The sequence below is a fragment of the Silurus aristotelis genome, assembly GCF_946808225.1.
Source record: "Silurus aristotelis genome assembly, chromosome: 17".
Lineage (NCBI taxonomy): Eukaryota > Metazoa > Chordata > Actinopteri > Siluriformes > Siluridae > Silurus > Silurus aristotelis.
This window is the reverse complement of record NC_139590.1, coordinates 14,027,553-14,043,898: the sequence shown is the minus strand read 5'-3', so window position 1 is coordinate 14,043,898 and position 16,346 is coordinate 14,027,553. Positions and strand designations below refer to the sequence as shown.

At 36.5% G+C, this 16,346-nt stretch overlaps 1 protein-coding gene across 1 annotated transcript in view; it reads right to left on the bottom strand.

The window, feature by feature from the left end:
• The window catches only part of nfixb (nuclear factor I/Xb), a gene marked incomplete at its 5' end in the record, with an annotated part of 134,724 nt that overhangs the window by 7,404 nt on the left and 110,974 nt on the right, over positions 1 to 16,346 (bottom strand). Inside the window, 6 exon segments of the mRNA XM_083566014.1 lie at positions 7,822 to 7,896; positions 11,006 to 11,133; positions 13,949 to 13,984; positions 14,346 to 14,457; positions 14,805 to 14,879; positions 16,157 to 16,219. Coding sequence (XP_083422140.1) covers positions 7,822 to 7,896; positions 11,006 to 11,133; positions 13,949 to 13,984; positions 14,346 to 14,457; positions 14,805 to 14,879; positions 16,157 to 16,219 — 489 coding nt within the window.

Sequence of the window (16,346 nt, the reverse complement as noted above, 5' to 3'; positions counted from 1 at the left end):
TAATGAAACAGGCTCTGCGTTCGGACCTTGACTTGATGTGTATGCTTTAGGAGGAGAAAAAAAAAATCACCTCAATTGTAGCAGCAATGGGGAAGAAAAAATGATGGGAGAGGGAGGACTGGCAACAAGAAAAATAGCTGGGTGGAGGCAGTGGTGGCAGGTCCCATTAGATATTTAGTTTGATCTGTCTGTCTGTCTGCCTGTCTTCTACTCCGTAATGACACCCCCACACACACCAAGGGCGATGCTAGAGTTTAACCCTTAGTGCTGCTCAGCTCTCAATGAGACTGAATGATAAGAATAAGTAAAGGAAGTAGAATACACTTCTGAAGCTCGATCATTTTTTGTATGTACACAAGTGCATATCTCTTTCCATCAGGAAATATGGTAACAATCGATTAGAAATTTTACGGTCTTAGCACCAAATATTGTTCACCGGAAACAAAAACGCTGCAAAGTAGGTTGCTTTCAAAGTGGTAACCATGGACTCTCTAGATACAATAAAAATGGAGCCAAAAAGATTTAACAACCTCTTCATGGAAGTTGGTCTTCTAAAGATACAATGTTCTAACAAGTTCCCTTTAGTAGCCTTATCTATAGCATGCACTACCTCTCCCCTAGTGCTTGGCTTTATTTGGTTGCCTTCTCTCTTTGCATTCGTGCTCTCTTCATCCTTCTCTCCCTTATTTTACTTCCTCCCTTCTTTATGACATTCTGAAATTATTTATTAAGGCTTTTATATATATATATATATATATATAATATATATATATATATATATATATATATATATATATATATATATATATATATATATATATATATATATATATATATATATTTATTTAAAGATGTAAAACAAGTTTGATGAAACCAGTGCCTTCTTATTATCCACTGGAATAGTTTTTTCCTCCCTGCCTTATATAAGTGTTGTCTCTGCTCTGCTTTCTCTCTGTCCTAAAGCAATACATGAGCCTAGCTGCCAAACCATTTTAAGCTTGTTATGAGTTAAACTGGTAGGCTAGTAACTGTAAGGTACAGAGTGGTAATAAAAGGATTAAAACTGTTTTAAGATGAATTCTAATTAAGCTGGAAAGAACAGATGCAGGATCTATTCATCTCTAATAAATAATATTTTTTATCCCTCTTATTTTTTAGTATTTGTTTACTGTCTTTTACCTGACTAAAATAACACGATAAACTGTAAACTATAGATTAAAAAGGTTTACTGAATACATTAGGCAAACTGAGCTGATTATAAAATCTCAAAATGGATGGTGGGGTTTTTTTTTGGTGACATTTAGCAGTGGAGCTGTAACAGTCCTGTCTGTCCAAATATATAACCAATAGACAGTGACAGTGTATCCTGACATAAAAGTAAACAAAATAAGGTGTACTGATATAAAGTACACAACAAAACTCTCTTCACACTTTCAATTACCATACTCATCTCTTTTATAAATCTTTGCAGAGTTAACGCACTGTTCTTTCAGAACATGCTGTACTCTTGTGCACGGCCCGAACCCGGCAAGCCCGAGGCTACAATTTGGCGCCAGACGAAGAGGAAGACAGGAGGGGAGCGAGGGATGTGCGAATAATGATGGTGGAAGTGTGAGAAATGGAGGGAGAGAGGAGGCGATGACATGTGCCCCTAGTATATAACGGTACATTAAAGTGTCCTCCCATTTCTATAAACGTCGGCCCAGAAAGCCACAGGGTCTGAGCTCAGGCCGATGAGTTTTTCCAAAGTTTGGCGCAAACAGGGGAGCTAAGTATACACTGGGCTTACCAAGTGACCCAGAAACACAGCCAAATGTGTCAGGGCTGAGGAATGAAAAATGAGTCTGTTTTATGATCAAGACTTGTGGCTGGTTTTGAGGTGAAATTATTTTGATATACAGTAATCCAAACACACAATTTAAGATTCTGGGGTTTCAGGTAGTGGCAGAATGATGGGTGCATTTTTAGTATTAGCCACATTACATTAATGTGAAATCTAATGACAGCCTTTGCTGGCCTATCCCTTTCTCTTTCTCTTTCTCTCTCTCTCTCTCTCTCTCTCTCTCTCTCTCTCTCTCTCTCTCTTTCTTCCCCATTCTCCTTCCCTCTTTCCATCTACAGGGTAACTGATACCTGAGATTAAGACATAAGGGAGCTTGATGATTGTCCCAAAAGAGCAATAAACAGTCATCAGGTACACTGTCTACATGGTGTAATCTTAAGCTTGTATATCACAGGGTACTACTGGTCAAGATCAGGCTGTGAAAACACTATCACCATTTCAAAATTTATTAGAATAATAAAAGTGATCTAAAAAGAATAGAGGATTATATTTAAATCCGCTCTGATCACTCACAGAGCCTTTACAATCTAATTCTCAACTGATTTATCGTGTGAGGTATTTCCTTAATTTATTTTTACTATATTTCCAAATATACACATCTGCTACACTGAACATGCATGACATGGCTAAAAATGTCATACTTAATTTCCACTAGTATGCAAAATTTCAATAAACAGCAATTAGATCAGTATTACAATCAATTATATATCATTAATTGAGAAAAAGGATATTTATTTATATATTCGTAATAAATTTATATTTAATATTGTTTTTAAATTATTACACACATTACACATTATTATTATTAATATTATTATTATTAAAATTCCATTAGGTGGCCCTGTCTAAGAATTTTAAATGGCGTGATTATGTTTAAATCAACAAACAAACAATTAAATAAATATCCATAGAATTTGTGGCTGATTCCACGATGGAGAATTAATTAATACGCTAACATATGCGTCTCTGTCAGTGGCCGGAAACAGACGCCAAATAAAAGGCTTTGGAGTTAAAGCTGACAGAAGTTTCTATGATCTCCCCTTTCCTGTCTACACATATGTGACTCTGTGCATGTGTGTGTGTGCATGTGTGTGTGTGTGTGCGCGTGCGTGCGTGCGTTTTATTTGTTATTTCTCTTCCTCTGTCCAGTTCCTGGCATAATGTATTAGCAGACTGGCAGTTAATCAAATGCTCCCATGACCCTTCAGTCTTGCCACACTAACAAGCTGGCCGGCAGACAAACCTTGAGCTGTCACACAACGGCACACGTGAAACTAGAACACTTACACAAAACTGAGTTTTGTCCCTACACACAAACACGCACACACACACATACATGCACACACAAAGCAAAAAAACAAATTCACAAGAGAAAACAAGAAACGTCCACATACTGCAAAAACTGTACACGGCCCTGTCTCCTGATTGACACAGGTGCACATGAAGAATAAGCACAGACTGTGTGTGTGTGTCAAGTCAAGACATGTCAAGTTTATTTCTATAGCGATTTTCACAATGGCAATTGTCTCAAAGCAGCTTTACAGAATTTAAGAATTTAAGTGAATTATGTGTATTTATCCCTGATGAGCAAGCCTGGGTGAAGGTGTCCCTTAGGACAGGAAGGAAAAAGTCCCTAAGATGTTATGTGTGTGCCTCTACAACATTCTCTCATTCACTAGTTGTGGAATGGACAGTATACATGGAACAGGCAAAGTGATGTAGGAATGCTGAATGGAAAAGAGAGGGATAAAGTAAATGAACTGAATGTTAAGGGGGTGCTTACACTGCACAAAGAGTCAGCCCTAATGATAAACAACATTGCCTCATTCAGGTACTGAATCACCTTTGGAGTGTAGCAGAGCGTCACACACACTCACAAACATACAAACACCCCCCCCAACCTCCCAATCAGCACCACTACCATCATCATTGCGCTAACAGATGTCTTCTGTAACACAGTAGCTCCCATAGCTGTTGACACATGGAGGCACCATCTGGACCAGTGTGCTGCTTATCTCCAGATTGTTTGTGTGTGTGTGTGTGTGTGTGTGTGTGTGTGTGTGTGGCATATTCTGAAGACATAAAGCCTATAGCCTCACAGAGGAAACACCTGAGTGTATTTGTGCTTTGTGTGTTTGTTTGTTTGGGTTGTATGTATGTGTGTGAGTGTGTGTGTGTTTACAGGTGCTAGGTCTCAAAGCAGGCCTTGGTAACCCTCAAGCTAAAGTATCATTTAGTTAACCATACAAAACACACGCAGCCATAAGTAGCTGCCAGTGCACTTGTGTATTATGGTAATTAATGCCTATTAATAATTACGGGGAAACAATGGAAGAAGTAAATATTACCAGCTGCGAGAACCCTTTGAAACCTTTCGAACAAGCTAATACTACACTCATTTAGAAATGCAACAAAAAACCCACACTTCGCGTATGAAACACATTATTTCCCTTTGATTTACTGTGAGATTTAATGCTATTGCTTTTTGCAGTCCAGTGCTATTTCAGCTGTAGTCCTGCTTCTTGCATACCATTCGATAACAAAGCTCTGTATTCAGGTCAATATCCAACATCCATCAGTAGATAGATTACAAGATATAGCAACCAATAACCCCAGTCGGGGGATTTATTACAATTACACCAATGAAAACACTGAGGCCATTAGTGGTCCCTTGTGAAAATATGTTATTTAGTATATACTGTGTGACCCAAAGGTCCGAAAACAGTAGTGAAAATATTTCCATTTCTTATTTCTAATTCAATTTAACGTTTTCCTAAAGAAATGACTGCATGCTATCAGCAAGAGAATGAATGAAAAAAAGAATCTCTCTTTTATTAAAATAATCCCTGTATTATTTCTCTATTTCACTTTTCTTTAATAACAGTGTGCAATCAAGCTGCTATGTGTTCCAAAAGTTTAGTAAAACCTAATGATCAATATTAGATCAAATGCACTACTGTCACCTAATAATGAGAATAGATGACAATCAGGAAAAGTCTCACGATTTTTTTTATAAATGAATTAACATGGTCAGTATGATTTATTAGATCTAAAATAATGTAGAAATTATGCAGAAATCTGAATATTGTACTGTACATTTCCTTTCTTTGTATTTATTTATTTTTGGTAGAAATTTGACAGAATATAGAAACAGCCCAGGTTTTCAATGTGGTCTCAGACATTTAGACTCCAGGAATATAGTGGAATTGTTATGTCCTTTATAATAACAAGCTATTAGCCCTGAAGTAAATGCAAATAAATTCTGCAGGACAGGGAGTACTCTTGAACCAGTGTTTCAATGCCAATGTGGTAATCAGAATTAGCAACTTTAACGCTATTTTCAACTGTGGCATCTCAGGTTAAAATGTTTATTAATATTTCAGGTTTAACATTTATGATATAATTTTGATGTTTTTGATGAATATTGACATCCTGTCAAAGAAATGACCACTAATTAACTACAGCTAAGCTAAATTATATTTTAGGGATAAAAGTATGTAGACACCAATCCATCGCATCCATATGTGGTTCTTTCCGAGTTTCTAACTGTTGCAACAAACTTGGAAGCAAGCATTTGTATTAAATGTCTTTGTGTGCTGTAGCATAAACATTTAAAAAAGTGGAAAATAAGTGGCCCAAACATCCAGCATGACAATACCCCTGTGCATAAAGTGCAGTCCTTAATGACATGGATTGCAATGGTTTTTGTGAAAGAACTTGAGGAGCCTGCACAGACCTCAACCCCCGCAGAACCTTAATGGAACAAACTGGAACACCAAATGCATGCCGGGCCTTTTATCTAACATTAACTCACTAATGCTCTGAATAGTCAAATTCCAACAGCCATACTTCTGAATCTTGTGAAAAGCCTTCCTGGAAGTGTGTAGGTTATACAAAAAGGGAACAGTGGACCAAATTTGAATAGCCCAAACGTTTGGTCAGGTATCCACAACGTTTTAAGAGTATCTTGCTCTGATCTGGAGTCACTGATTCTAAGTGTCAAGGTCATTGTTTAGGTCTTATATTTCTACACCCATCTAGCAACATTGGGGTTTTGATCATTAAAAGACACTCCAAGACAAAATATCTGTTAAATCTATGATTTTATCACCTCTTACTTTTCAAAACTCAGTATGACTATGATTGCTGGTTTATTTACTATCTGGGTATTTATTTCAAAGTGGACTTGCTAGTATATGAAAAGTAAACTGTTAATGTACTCAACACTTCTATCCAACTGTATATTTGTATATTGGTAAACATTTAGTACTTATAGTACTCTTGCGCTAGAAAATATCTTTCTGTGGTCCATTTTGAAGTGATTACAGCTACTTCCTCAAAAGGCCTTTCACAGAGATTATGTTCCACTGTGTAGGGGTTGAATTTAAGAGACATTTGTAGCATAGTTCAACATCATTTTTCAAAGCTGACAGCTTGTATTCTACAGTTACACAATCACTGACACTTACATAAACAAGTATTATAAATGAATAGTGAGTATGCAGACTAAGCAGTGAACTTTCCAATTTGCTGGGTATACTTTTACTGATTTTGTTTTAAAACATTTTCTAATTTACATACAGAAACTGCAAACTCCACAGTAGACAAACCTGCAACATTATTATAGAACCATATTTCTTTCACACAAATAGATTTTGTAGCCAGGGACCACTTTAACTGTGTAATTAATTTCCTAGATTCCCTTTGTACAGATTTTTTAGAAACCTAATCCACCTATTGAAATATTAGGTTTAGTATTGAAATGTATGCAGCAATATGCTGGGTGTTTATGGTATAGGGCTTTGATTTTAGTCCTGCAATTGCCACAACATATAAAGTCCAAGTTGATATTTTCAGTCATTTTAAATTAGTGTGGGAACACCAGACCCCACTTTAAAAACTTCATAATATTGTAGTGAAGCTCTATACAGTATTACAAATACAAAGGTTTATAAATTACATGTATCTTTCAAAGTACTCAAATTTTCTTTGAGCTTCTTACACAAATAATGTATAACCATATACACAGTGCTAAATGTAACTGGAACCAAAGGTAAACCCCTGCCTTTGGTTTCTTGTGAAGTCATGCACCATAAGGTGTGAAAATACAGCTCATAAATGTTACTGATAAACACTCACTGTCATTGGTGATCTTGTTTGAACCTGGGGTACCTACTGAAACTAGAGGTCCCTTTTATAGGTTCACTCGAGGCTGCGTCAGTAAATGAAGCTACGCAGCGACTTGTTCCCCTATTCAAGGAACCACACATTCCTTTGCATAGATGCTGCGTCACATCAGCTTCTGATGCAGAGTCTTGTTCCCTAACTAGGAAACCATGGTTGTATAAGTGACCTGGACTTTTCACTTCTAGCCATTTTAGTTTAGAATGCATTTTATTGATGCTGCCAGATTTTGAATGTGCATGTATCCCAAATATCAATTCACTGGTCCAACCTTTAAACCCGAAACTAGAGAAGTATTAAAATATGGAGCAAACATCAAAACTGAAACACAGATTTCTTACTGAAGCATATTAAATATGTGAAGCAGGATTAGGATTGTGTTAGGATTAATCCCAACACAGGAATCCTATTTACTTATACAAATTCGGAGCAAGTTTGCCATGAATTTGATGACATGGAAAAACATTTCTATATAATATGCAATAGAAAAGGACAAGGGGAGACAGGGTATTGTGAAAGAAAACCAGAGAGAGAGAGAGAGAGAGAGAGAGAGAGAGAGAGAGAGAGAGAGAGAGAGAGAGAGAGAGAGAGAGAGAGAGAGAGAGAGAGAGAGAGAGAGAGAGAGAGAGAGAGAGAGAGAGAGAGAGAGAGAGAGAGAGAGAGAGAGAGAGATGAAACCAAGCAGAAGAAGACACAAAGAGGAGAAGTAGAAACATTGAGAAAGAAGAACGATCAGTTTGGATTCAGGTTGTGAGTGGTGTAAAGGAGTAAAGATGAGGGTAATGTGGTCTAACCATGGTAAGGAAACTGCACGCCATCGCTCTCATGTTTAATCTTCCTCTCCTGCATACTGGCCAAATGGTGCTGCACTGAAAAACCCAAACAGGGGAGAAGGGCAGAGTTAACAATATGACAGAAAGAAAGAAAGAGACTTTTGGGACAGAGGACATTACGGGGCAGTGTTAATGCATTTTACATCAATTACATGGTGAAAAGCTTTATAGGCTGTTTTATAGTATATTACTATATACATTATGCAATATGTCTTAAAAGCCGATCACACAAAAATACAATCCATGGCTTTACATATGGAAACAATTTTTAGAGAGAGAGTGAGAGAGAAAGAGAGAGAGAGAGAGAGAAAGAGAGAGAGAGAGTCAGAGGGAGGCGGGGGCAGGTACAGTATGATACATTGTGGGGGAAAAATTAAAAAGCAGCAAGTAATCATGTATTTTATGTCTTATTCCCCATTAATTCAGTAAACATTGCACATATGAACATAGTGTTGCATGAATGGAATGAGGGACCATATGGACACAAAGAACAAATGTACTGTTCATCTTTCTGGAAGCTTCCGTTCTACAGGGTGTGAAGTCCATTATATAACTTGTTTATAAAATAAACACCAGAGAGTCTCACCACCAGAAGTAGTGGTGGTGTATATGGGGGATTACTGAAAGAGAAACAGATGTGAAATATGTGGTCATGTTGTGGCAATGCAGTGAATACCACATCCCAGACACAATGATCATCTACAGAATTGACTTTATAGGAGTGAAATGCTATTTAAGACGTTTAAGCGATCCTCCCCACCCTGAAATTCAAGAGGAAATACCAAAAAAACATGGCCAAGTTCTTTCTAGAAGATTTATTCCTACTTTTTTTTTTGTATTTCCAATATGTACACCCCATTTAGCCATAAAACAAAGATTATATATTAATAAATGTCACAAAAAGTATTGCAATAACATTCCTACACATCTTCACCCACACAGCAGGCCTGGCCACTGAACACACACATCTACACACACAGTTTTTTTCATCTATTTTCCTAAGGTTAGCCCCAAAGAACAAATCAAATATAAAGTCATACATGCACTATTATATTATAATTATTTATACTAGCACACAATTGTGTGCCTTTTTTTTCTCCCAAAATTTCTTGTGTTAAGTCATATCCAATGGCTATAATAGTAGTGGCAGCTACAAAGCCTGCACAGACATATATTGTCATTATATAAGCAATAATACTGTACCTTATCGTTTATATAGTAACAATTTACATGGGGACCTGTATGGTGGGAGCTCTGCGTTAACTGATATAAAACAGAAAATGTCTTTGTTTATCTGTTGTAAAGATAGTCATTTCGCATTTTGGGAAGACAGTCTTTACTGCCAATGTTTTCTAACAATCAGAGTTAAATATGGAGGCCTTCACAATGTCTGTTGCTCTGTAGCATGAATTATTGCACTTTATTTATCAAGAGAAAAACTATTTATAGCTGTTACTTGCAAAACTCATAAGATTACTTCCAATTATTAAACAGACAAAACATACACTATGTGGCCAAAAGACAACTGACCTTTACACTCTCATTATATATATTTATTTCATGTATAAAGTCCTGGGAAAACTTGTCACTAGACTTTGGCATTTGGTTATAGTGATTTCCTCAGTCAGCCACAGGAGTAATTGTGAAGTCAGGCACCAATATTGGGTAAAAAAGAATGGGGATTTGAAGTTATGTAGTAAACTCAAACTCAGTTTACAATGTTGAATAGACTTTTTCCCAAGACCTTGCTATAGCTCATTTAGCTAATATTCACAGCTTTTGTGAATGTGATGAGCTGTGTATAATGTCAGTGCTAAAATGTGTATATATTGATAATATAATTGTATTATTTAAAAATTTTTTTTATAATATTTAAAATGTATAATGTTTAAATATATATATTTATATATTTAAAAAATAAATAAATAAATAAATAAATAAATATATATATATATATATATATATATATATATATATATATATATATATATATATATATATATGTAAATATTTGACTGTAACCCATCTGTTGCTGCAAATTTTATCCCCCAATCCCGCCCATCCATGTAGACAGAGATTTATAAACAGCATTTCTGTGGTGCGTTGTGATGGTACATTGGCAAGCATTTTTAAGTTGTAGTCATTAGTTTTTGTCTGCATTGGAGGGTAGCTGGTGGTGGGGAGAAGGAGACGATTAAATAAGATTGAAATTGCTTATTCATTGATTTACATACTGTTTACTGTACTTTTTAGCCTGTTCTGTATAAATCACTATATATGGCGAGGTGTAAGGAAGAGAGTTGAATGAATCCAAACACTGAACAGTGACTGCTTTAGACGCATCATCATGCCTAGCTAACTGCCTAGCAAACTGAAACACCATTTACTCAAAGTTTTAACAGAGCTTTTTTGTATAAAATATGCACTTTGGCCTTAGTGGTGTTTAAACAACATATTTATTTGCATTTATTTACAATATTGGTCCAAGTTTCAAGCTAAAAGCAATTCAGGCAATAGTGTGCATGTTTGTGTGCATGCTGAATTTATGGTGAACTGGTGAACTAATAACAACAAAGTATAAACAGATTCAACTAATATGGTGAGAAATGATCACAGACACTGTAATATATAGGTGAAGACAGACAGACAGGCAGACAAACAGAAAGAGAGAGAGAGAGAAAGAGAGAGAGAGAGAAAGAGAGAGAGAGAAAGAGAGAGATTAAGAGAAAGACTGTCTCACAAATAGGTTAACGACTAAGGAATTAAGTAAATAGATAAGTGGAGAAAAGAAAGTGTACAGAAAGAAGAGTCATGTAGACATTGTGCTAGTTTGGCTCAATGCATGTACTGTGATTGTAGATCAGAATGGGGCACAGTCAGTAACGCATTTCTCTTACCCAATAGTCAAAATCCCACCCCTAACAAAAGTATTTTAATTCTTTCCATTCAGTTTTATTTTTATAGCACTTTCAACTTTTAACAAACTGTGTTTGTTCCTTATAGGTTTAAAGGTTAAAAAGACTACCAATGGATTTGTGTGTGTATGGGTGTGTGTGTGTGTGTGTGTGTGTGTGTGTATGTGTGTGTGTGTGTGTGTGTGTATGTGTGTGTGTGTGTGTGTGTGAATGCATGTGGGTGTATGTACCTGCATCCACATCGTTAGGCCAACCACTGGGCTGTGAGCCACCGGGCGCAGGGGAACGGCCCGAGTAGAACACATCATCCACTGGGCTCTCCATTTCACTGTCATCAATGGACTTACGCTTGTTTGAGCTGAGAGTAGGAGAAGGAAAGAGAAAGAGAGAGAGAGAGAGAGACAAGAGGAATTAAAAAATATAGACAGTATTGTGCAGCATTTGTGAGCACAGCTTTGCTATGAAATCTGTCTGGGTTCTGGAAGTGGCTTCAAATCAAATTTACAGTTTCAACACCTATTAACAATTAAAGACATGTTATGATGTCTGACACCTACTTATTTAATTGTTCACTGGAGCTAAATTGTGATATAGGCGCCTATGCATTTTTATCAACCAAATAATTTTCACTGCAAAACTACTCACCCGAGCAGCTAGTACAATAAGTAGACTCATTGTCTTAAATCAACTGTCCTGGATTTGATTCAATGTCTTTTTTTCCCTCTATATCCACTTTAGGTTTGCCCATTTATTCACTTCTAAATGAATAAATTAGAGAACCAGATTTTGGAGACCAGACATGTCCTAGCTTATTAATGACATTTGGACTAAGAGAATCATTCTATAAATTTAATTCCTTTAAAGCCTTGATTTACATTCCCCAGCTCTGAAACTACTAGGAGTTGGTTAGCTACAGTAGGAGTGTTATCAGTTGAATAATCTACTGAAGTAGTCAGAAGTATACTTTCTCTTTTTTCTTTCACATAAATCACGTGTTTTTTCTTTTGCTTTGGTTATAATGTAACCGGCAGTTAATAAAGAAGACTTTTAAGTGAACCGAGAGAGATTTAATAAAACAGATAATAACAATTATGTAGTGTTAATGTCATAATGCATTTAGCTTGTGATTAAAAAAAAGAACATAACATGCTTTCCCAATACGATACAAAATACAAAAAATATTATTAGTAACTTAATGTCCTAATCCATCTGCCACCCCATATATCAGGGCTGTCAGACTGCAGTCCTGGAAAGCCTCATTGTTTTTGTGGACAGCTTAATTGTTTGGTGCACATTCGAAGTTCCATGCAACTAATTATATTATGGTGAAGTCCTTGTGGAGTTTAATCTGGTATGTAAACTCAACCACGCTGTGGTTGTCCCTTGAGTCACTCAAGGACTGCAGTTTTCCATACAGAACATGTTAGGCTTGTTTGATATATTATTTAATATTAAATTAATTACCCCCAGATGATCTTACATTGCCCGGAATCAAGTTGACCCTAATAATGTAATGTTGTATAAGCTATTTCCTCCATTTAATTAAAAATGATATAGCATGCTGTGCCTTGTTATGATTTCCTTCGTAGTGTCAAAAACAATTGTTGGAAGAATAGATTGCAATCAGCAAGGGAGAAAATCCCCTTATCTGGTGGAAAACACATGGGAAGTGTTTCTTTCTCATGGTAAAACTCATTCTCCAGCTACAGTGTTCCACAAAATTTGTAATTTCAGCTGAAACATACCACGTAGATTTTTTCGCATGAATTACAATGAGCACTACTACTTGACAACAAAATATATATTTTGTCAACATACTTAGAATTATGGTATGGTATTTTTCTTTCTCTTTTTGAACTCGCGCTCGGAACAAATCTTACAAATCTGAACAAATCTTTGAACCATTTTACTGTGAAAGGCTGTGAAATCTCTTTTAGAATTTAGATAAGGGTGTAAAGAACAAATAAACATAGGTAAATGTTACCAACAAACTTAGAATGAAAACTAAATCTTAAAAAAATTAAAAATCTTTCTTCTGAGAAAATAGCTTAGAACAAAATATCCAAATCATTTTAATCTAAATACTAAAATACCGACATGGCATAAACAGACTAACAAGACAGAAATAAACTGTATAGACAAAGGTTTGTGGACACCTGACAATAAGATTGGTATGTGCATTTTTGATCATCCCATACCATATTTAGTTCCCATTTGTTGTTATAATAATTTCCACTCCACTGGAAAGATGCTCCAGTTGATCAGTTGATTCTGTAGTGTAGTTATGGAGATTTTGCTCATTCAGCCACAAGGGCTTTAGTAAAGTCAGTAAACTGATGTAGAGTGAGGAGGCCTGAGGTGCAGTCGGGGATCCAATTCATCACAGGTTTTTAGTAGGGTTGAGGTCAGAGCTCTATAGAAGGTCACTTAAGATCTTCCACTCCAACCAATGGAAAACATAGGATGTATTTGGATGCTACCACATCCAAATACATCCTATACAACTGTGTGCCTCTTACTTTGTGATAACAGTTTGGGAAAGAACCACATATGGCTTGAAAGTCAGTTGTCCCAATATTTTTGTCCATATAGTGTATTTGTTTGGTGGATATATACCGAAACGGAATGTTTTTTCCTTCCAAGTTGTAAGATGAATTGCATGTGAATGACTATGATATAATCGTTTTTATCTTTTTATTTTTATTTTTGCAAGTTCATTGCCTTTAATGTTAACTGAAAGGATGCGGTCCTTAGACCTTAATTATTTGACTGGCAAATGTTATATTCAGCTATGTCAATTCATATTACATCATATTATACTTTTTTTTTCTTATATGCCTACTGCAGACTTATGTTTGTAGGTAATTTAATCAGTGAATAAAATCAATCTTTCATCTCCACTGGTAATTAAAACCCTCTGAAACTTGCACATACCCAAAACATTTTGTACAAAGCTAAACCAGTGGCATAAGGTTACCTCTTTGCTAATCTCGGGTTTTTCAAACCAAAATTTTGACGGACTTTTCAGGGAAAAATATATGTCAAACAAGCCTGGTGTGCATTGTTGTGAATGAGAAATGGACAGTGTTTAGATTTTCAGAGAGAGTGAGTTACTGCACGACTCAAAGACAAAAAGAAGTGAAATGCAGTGAAGAGCAGACTGTGCGGTGTACCTCCGAGGGAGACTGCCATACAGCTCCATTTCAGTCCTGCGGCGGCCCCGAAAATTGAGGGAAAAAAGAATGTAGGCAGTGTGTGTGTGTGTGTGTGTGTGTGTGTGTGTGCAAGTGTGAAAAGCAAACAATGAAAAAGAAAGGAATAGAGACAGACAGAGAGAAAGAGAGACAGTAGGATAAATCCAGAGATCAAGAGACAAGAACAGAGAAAGCAGTCACAATTTAGAGAAATGAGGAAAGAGCATTGGCCAAGCACATTTATTCACATGCAACATTGTGAACTTTATAGTGTGTGTGTGTGTGTGTGTGTGTGTGTGTGTGTGTGTGTGTGTGTGTGTGTATGTGTGTGTGTGTGTGTGTGTGTGTGTGTGTGTGTGTGTGTGCTTGTGTGTACCTGGTCGATGGTGTGGACGTGATAGACCGGCGACCCAGGTTGATGTTGTAATATCCAGGACTGTCCAGGTCCGCCAGAGAGAAATTGGGACCGGTAGCTGTGGCAACTGGAGCTAAACGCAATAAAAAAACAGATTTGCTACCATTACTGATGATCAGCTTACATATCTCAATTTCATATAATTTACTGTACTGGCAAATTTTGTTTTGAAACTACAAGTGCCATGTGGGCAGCAGAGTTCTTTCCTGCATAGCGGCATGGCTAATTTTGGGGTCTGAAAAATGCTAACAAACATGCTAGCTACAGAGATATACATTTTCTATATCAACACTTTTAATCATTGAAATAGCACATGTTTAAGTCAAGTTAGAGGTATGATATCATTTCATTAATGTATCTGATATAAAAAGGTGATAGAAATATTGAGAAAAAGAGAGGAAATGTGTCTATCTGACTCACTCTGTGACACGCGGACCAGCTCGGCTACGTTCCACACTCCTGAAGTCACAAAACAGTCCTGGAAACTCAGGTGCCCTGGGGTGCGAGAAAGCAACAGAGTATGTCATACACACACACACACACACACACACACACACACACACACACACACACACACACACACACACACTGAAAACAGACTCACCACATGGACCACATTGTTAAAGTCATCCTTCTATTTATATTGTGCACTGTCACAGTGAGACAATAACAGGATGGATGTTTTTTGGTTAGTCCTGCTATAGACTGAGGTGTTCAGAGAAAAAGGATGCTAAACATGACTGAAGAACTGTGTGTTCAACTCCAGTAATTCAGTGGGCTTGTAATGACTTTAAAAACTGACATAAACGATATTTAGAATGTGAGTGAATTACATTGAAACAAGCAATTTGGAATTTTTAGAGACCCATAGCTTCCTCTGAGGCAACACTAAGACCTCTTCTTTGAGACTGAATGAAAATCCTCCACTGAAACTGCCTAGTGTAAAATAAACAGACCTAAATGGCTTTGCTATAGCTAACTCAATCTTTAAAAAAAAGTTACAGGTCTTGAACAAGGAATTCATTAAAAAAAGTTTCACCAATTTTCATTCAATGTTTTGGTGGCTGTTAAATAAGTGTGCTGAGAGTAAAACCTACAGGTGCCTCCTGCACTGACACATCAGGACCAGTATAAAAAACGTAAAATGCAATATACATATGTAGGCGCTGCTTGTGCTGTACATACAAGTAGTAGTTTGTGTATGTACATTAATTTAATAATACAGACGGATTGATACAAGATTCAATACACTGTATATGTAGGTTTTTAGCGGTCACTGTAGGTAACAAAGTTATATTTTCTGATCTGTCCACATTAATCGACTGGGGTCAAAGTGTGCATGCAAAGCATTCACCAGCAATTCTGGAGCATGAGCTCAGTGCTGCTCTATTTGGGAACCATGTGGTTTTCATCAGCCAATCATGCCAAAGTGATTTATGAGCATTCGAGCAGCATAGCAGTGCCCAACTACTATGAACTGAAATTGCTTGGATGTGCGTGTGTGCAAATATGCACATGTATAGTGTGTGTGAGATAGCGTTTCTGTCCCAGAAAATAAAATAACATGGTTCAATGTATTTAATCAGATAATACCTTCAATGAAATGTTTAATATGTCATATATCCTGTAGGTTGAATCATATAAAAGAGCATAAATAATATGTCTAATTCCACTATTGCTAGCAGTAAAAAAAATACGACAATCATTAAAGCATCTGAAATGTAATAACGTTTGCATGCTTAGATACATTATGTATCTTTTTCTGAGCGTACCATTGGGTGGGGGCTTGACGTCTGCTTCTCCTTGCTGGTTGGAGTTCTCTGATTGTCCAGATTCTGCAAAGAAATGATGAGGATAAAATAAGGCATATTTCAAAACACTGTGGCTGAGCCAAGACTAAGGAGACTTAGGTTCTTTCCACACTTTAATGAATGATGACACAACAGCAAACGAATTGTAAAA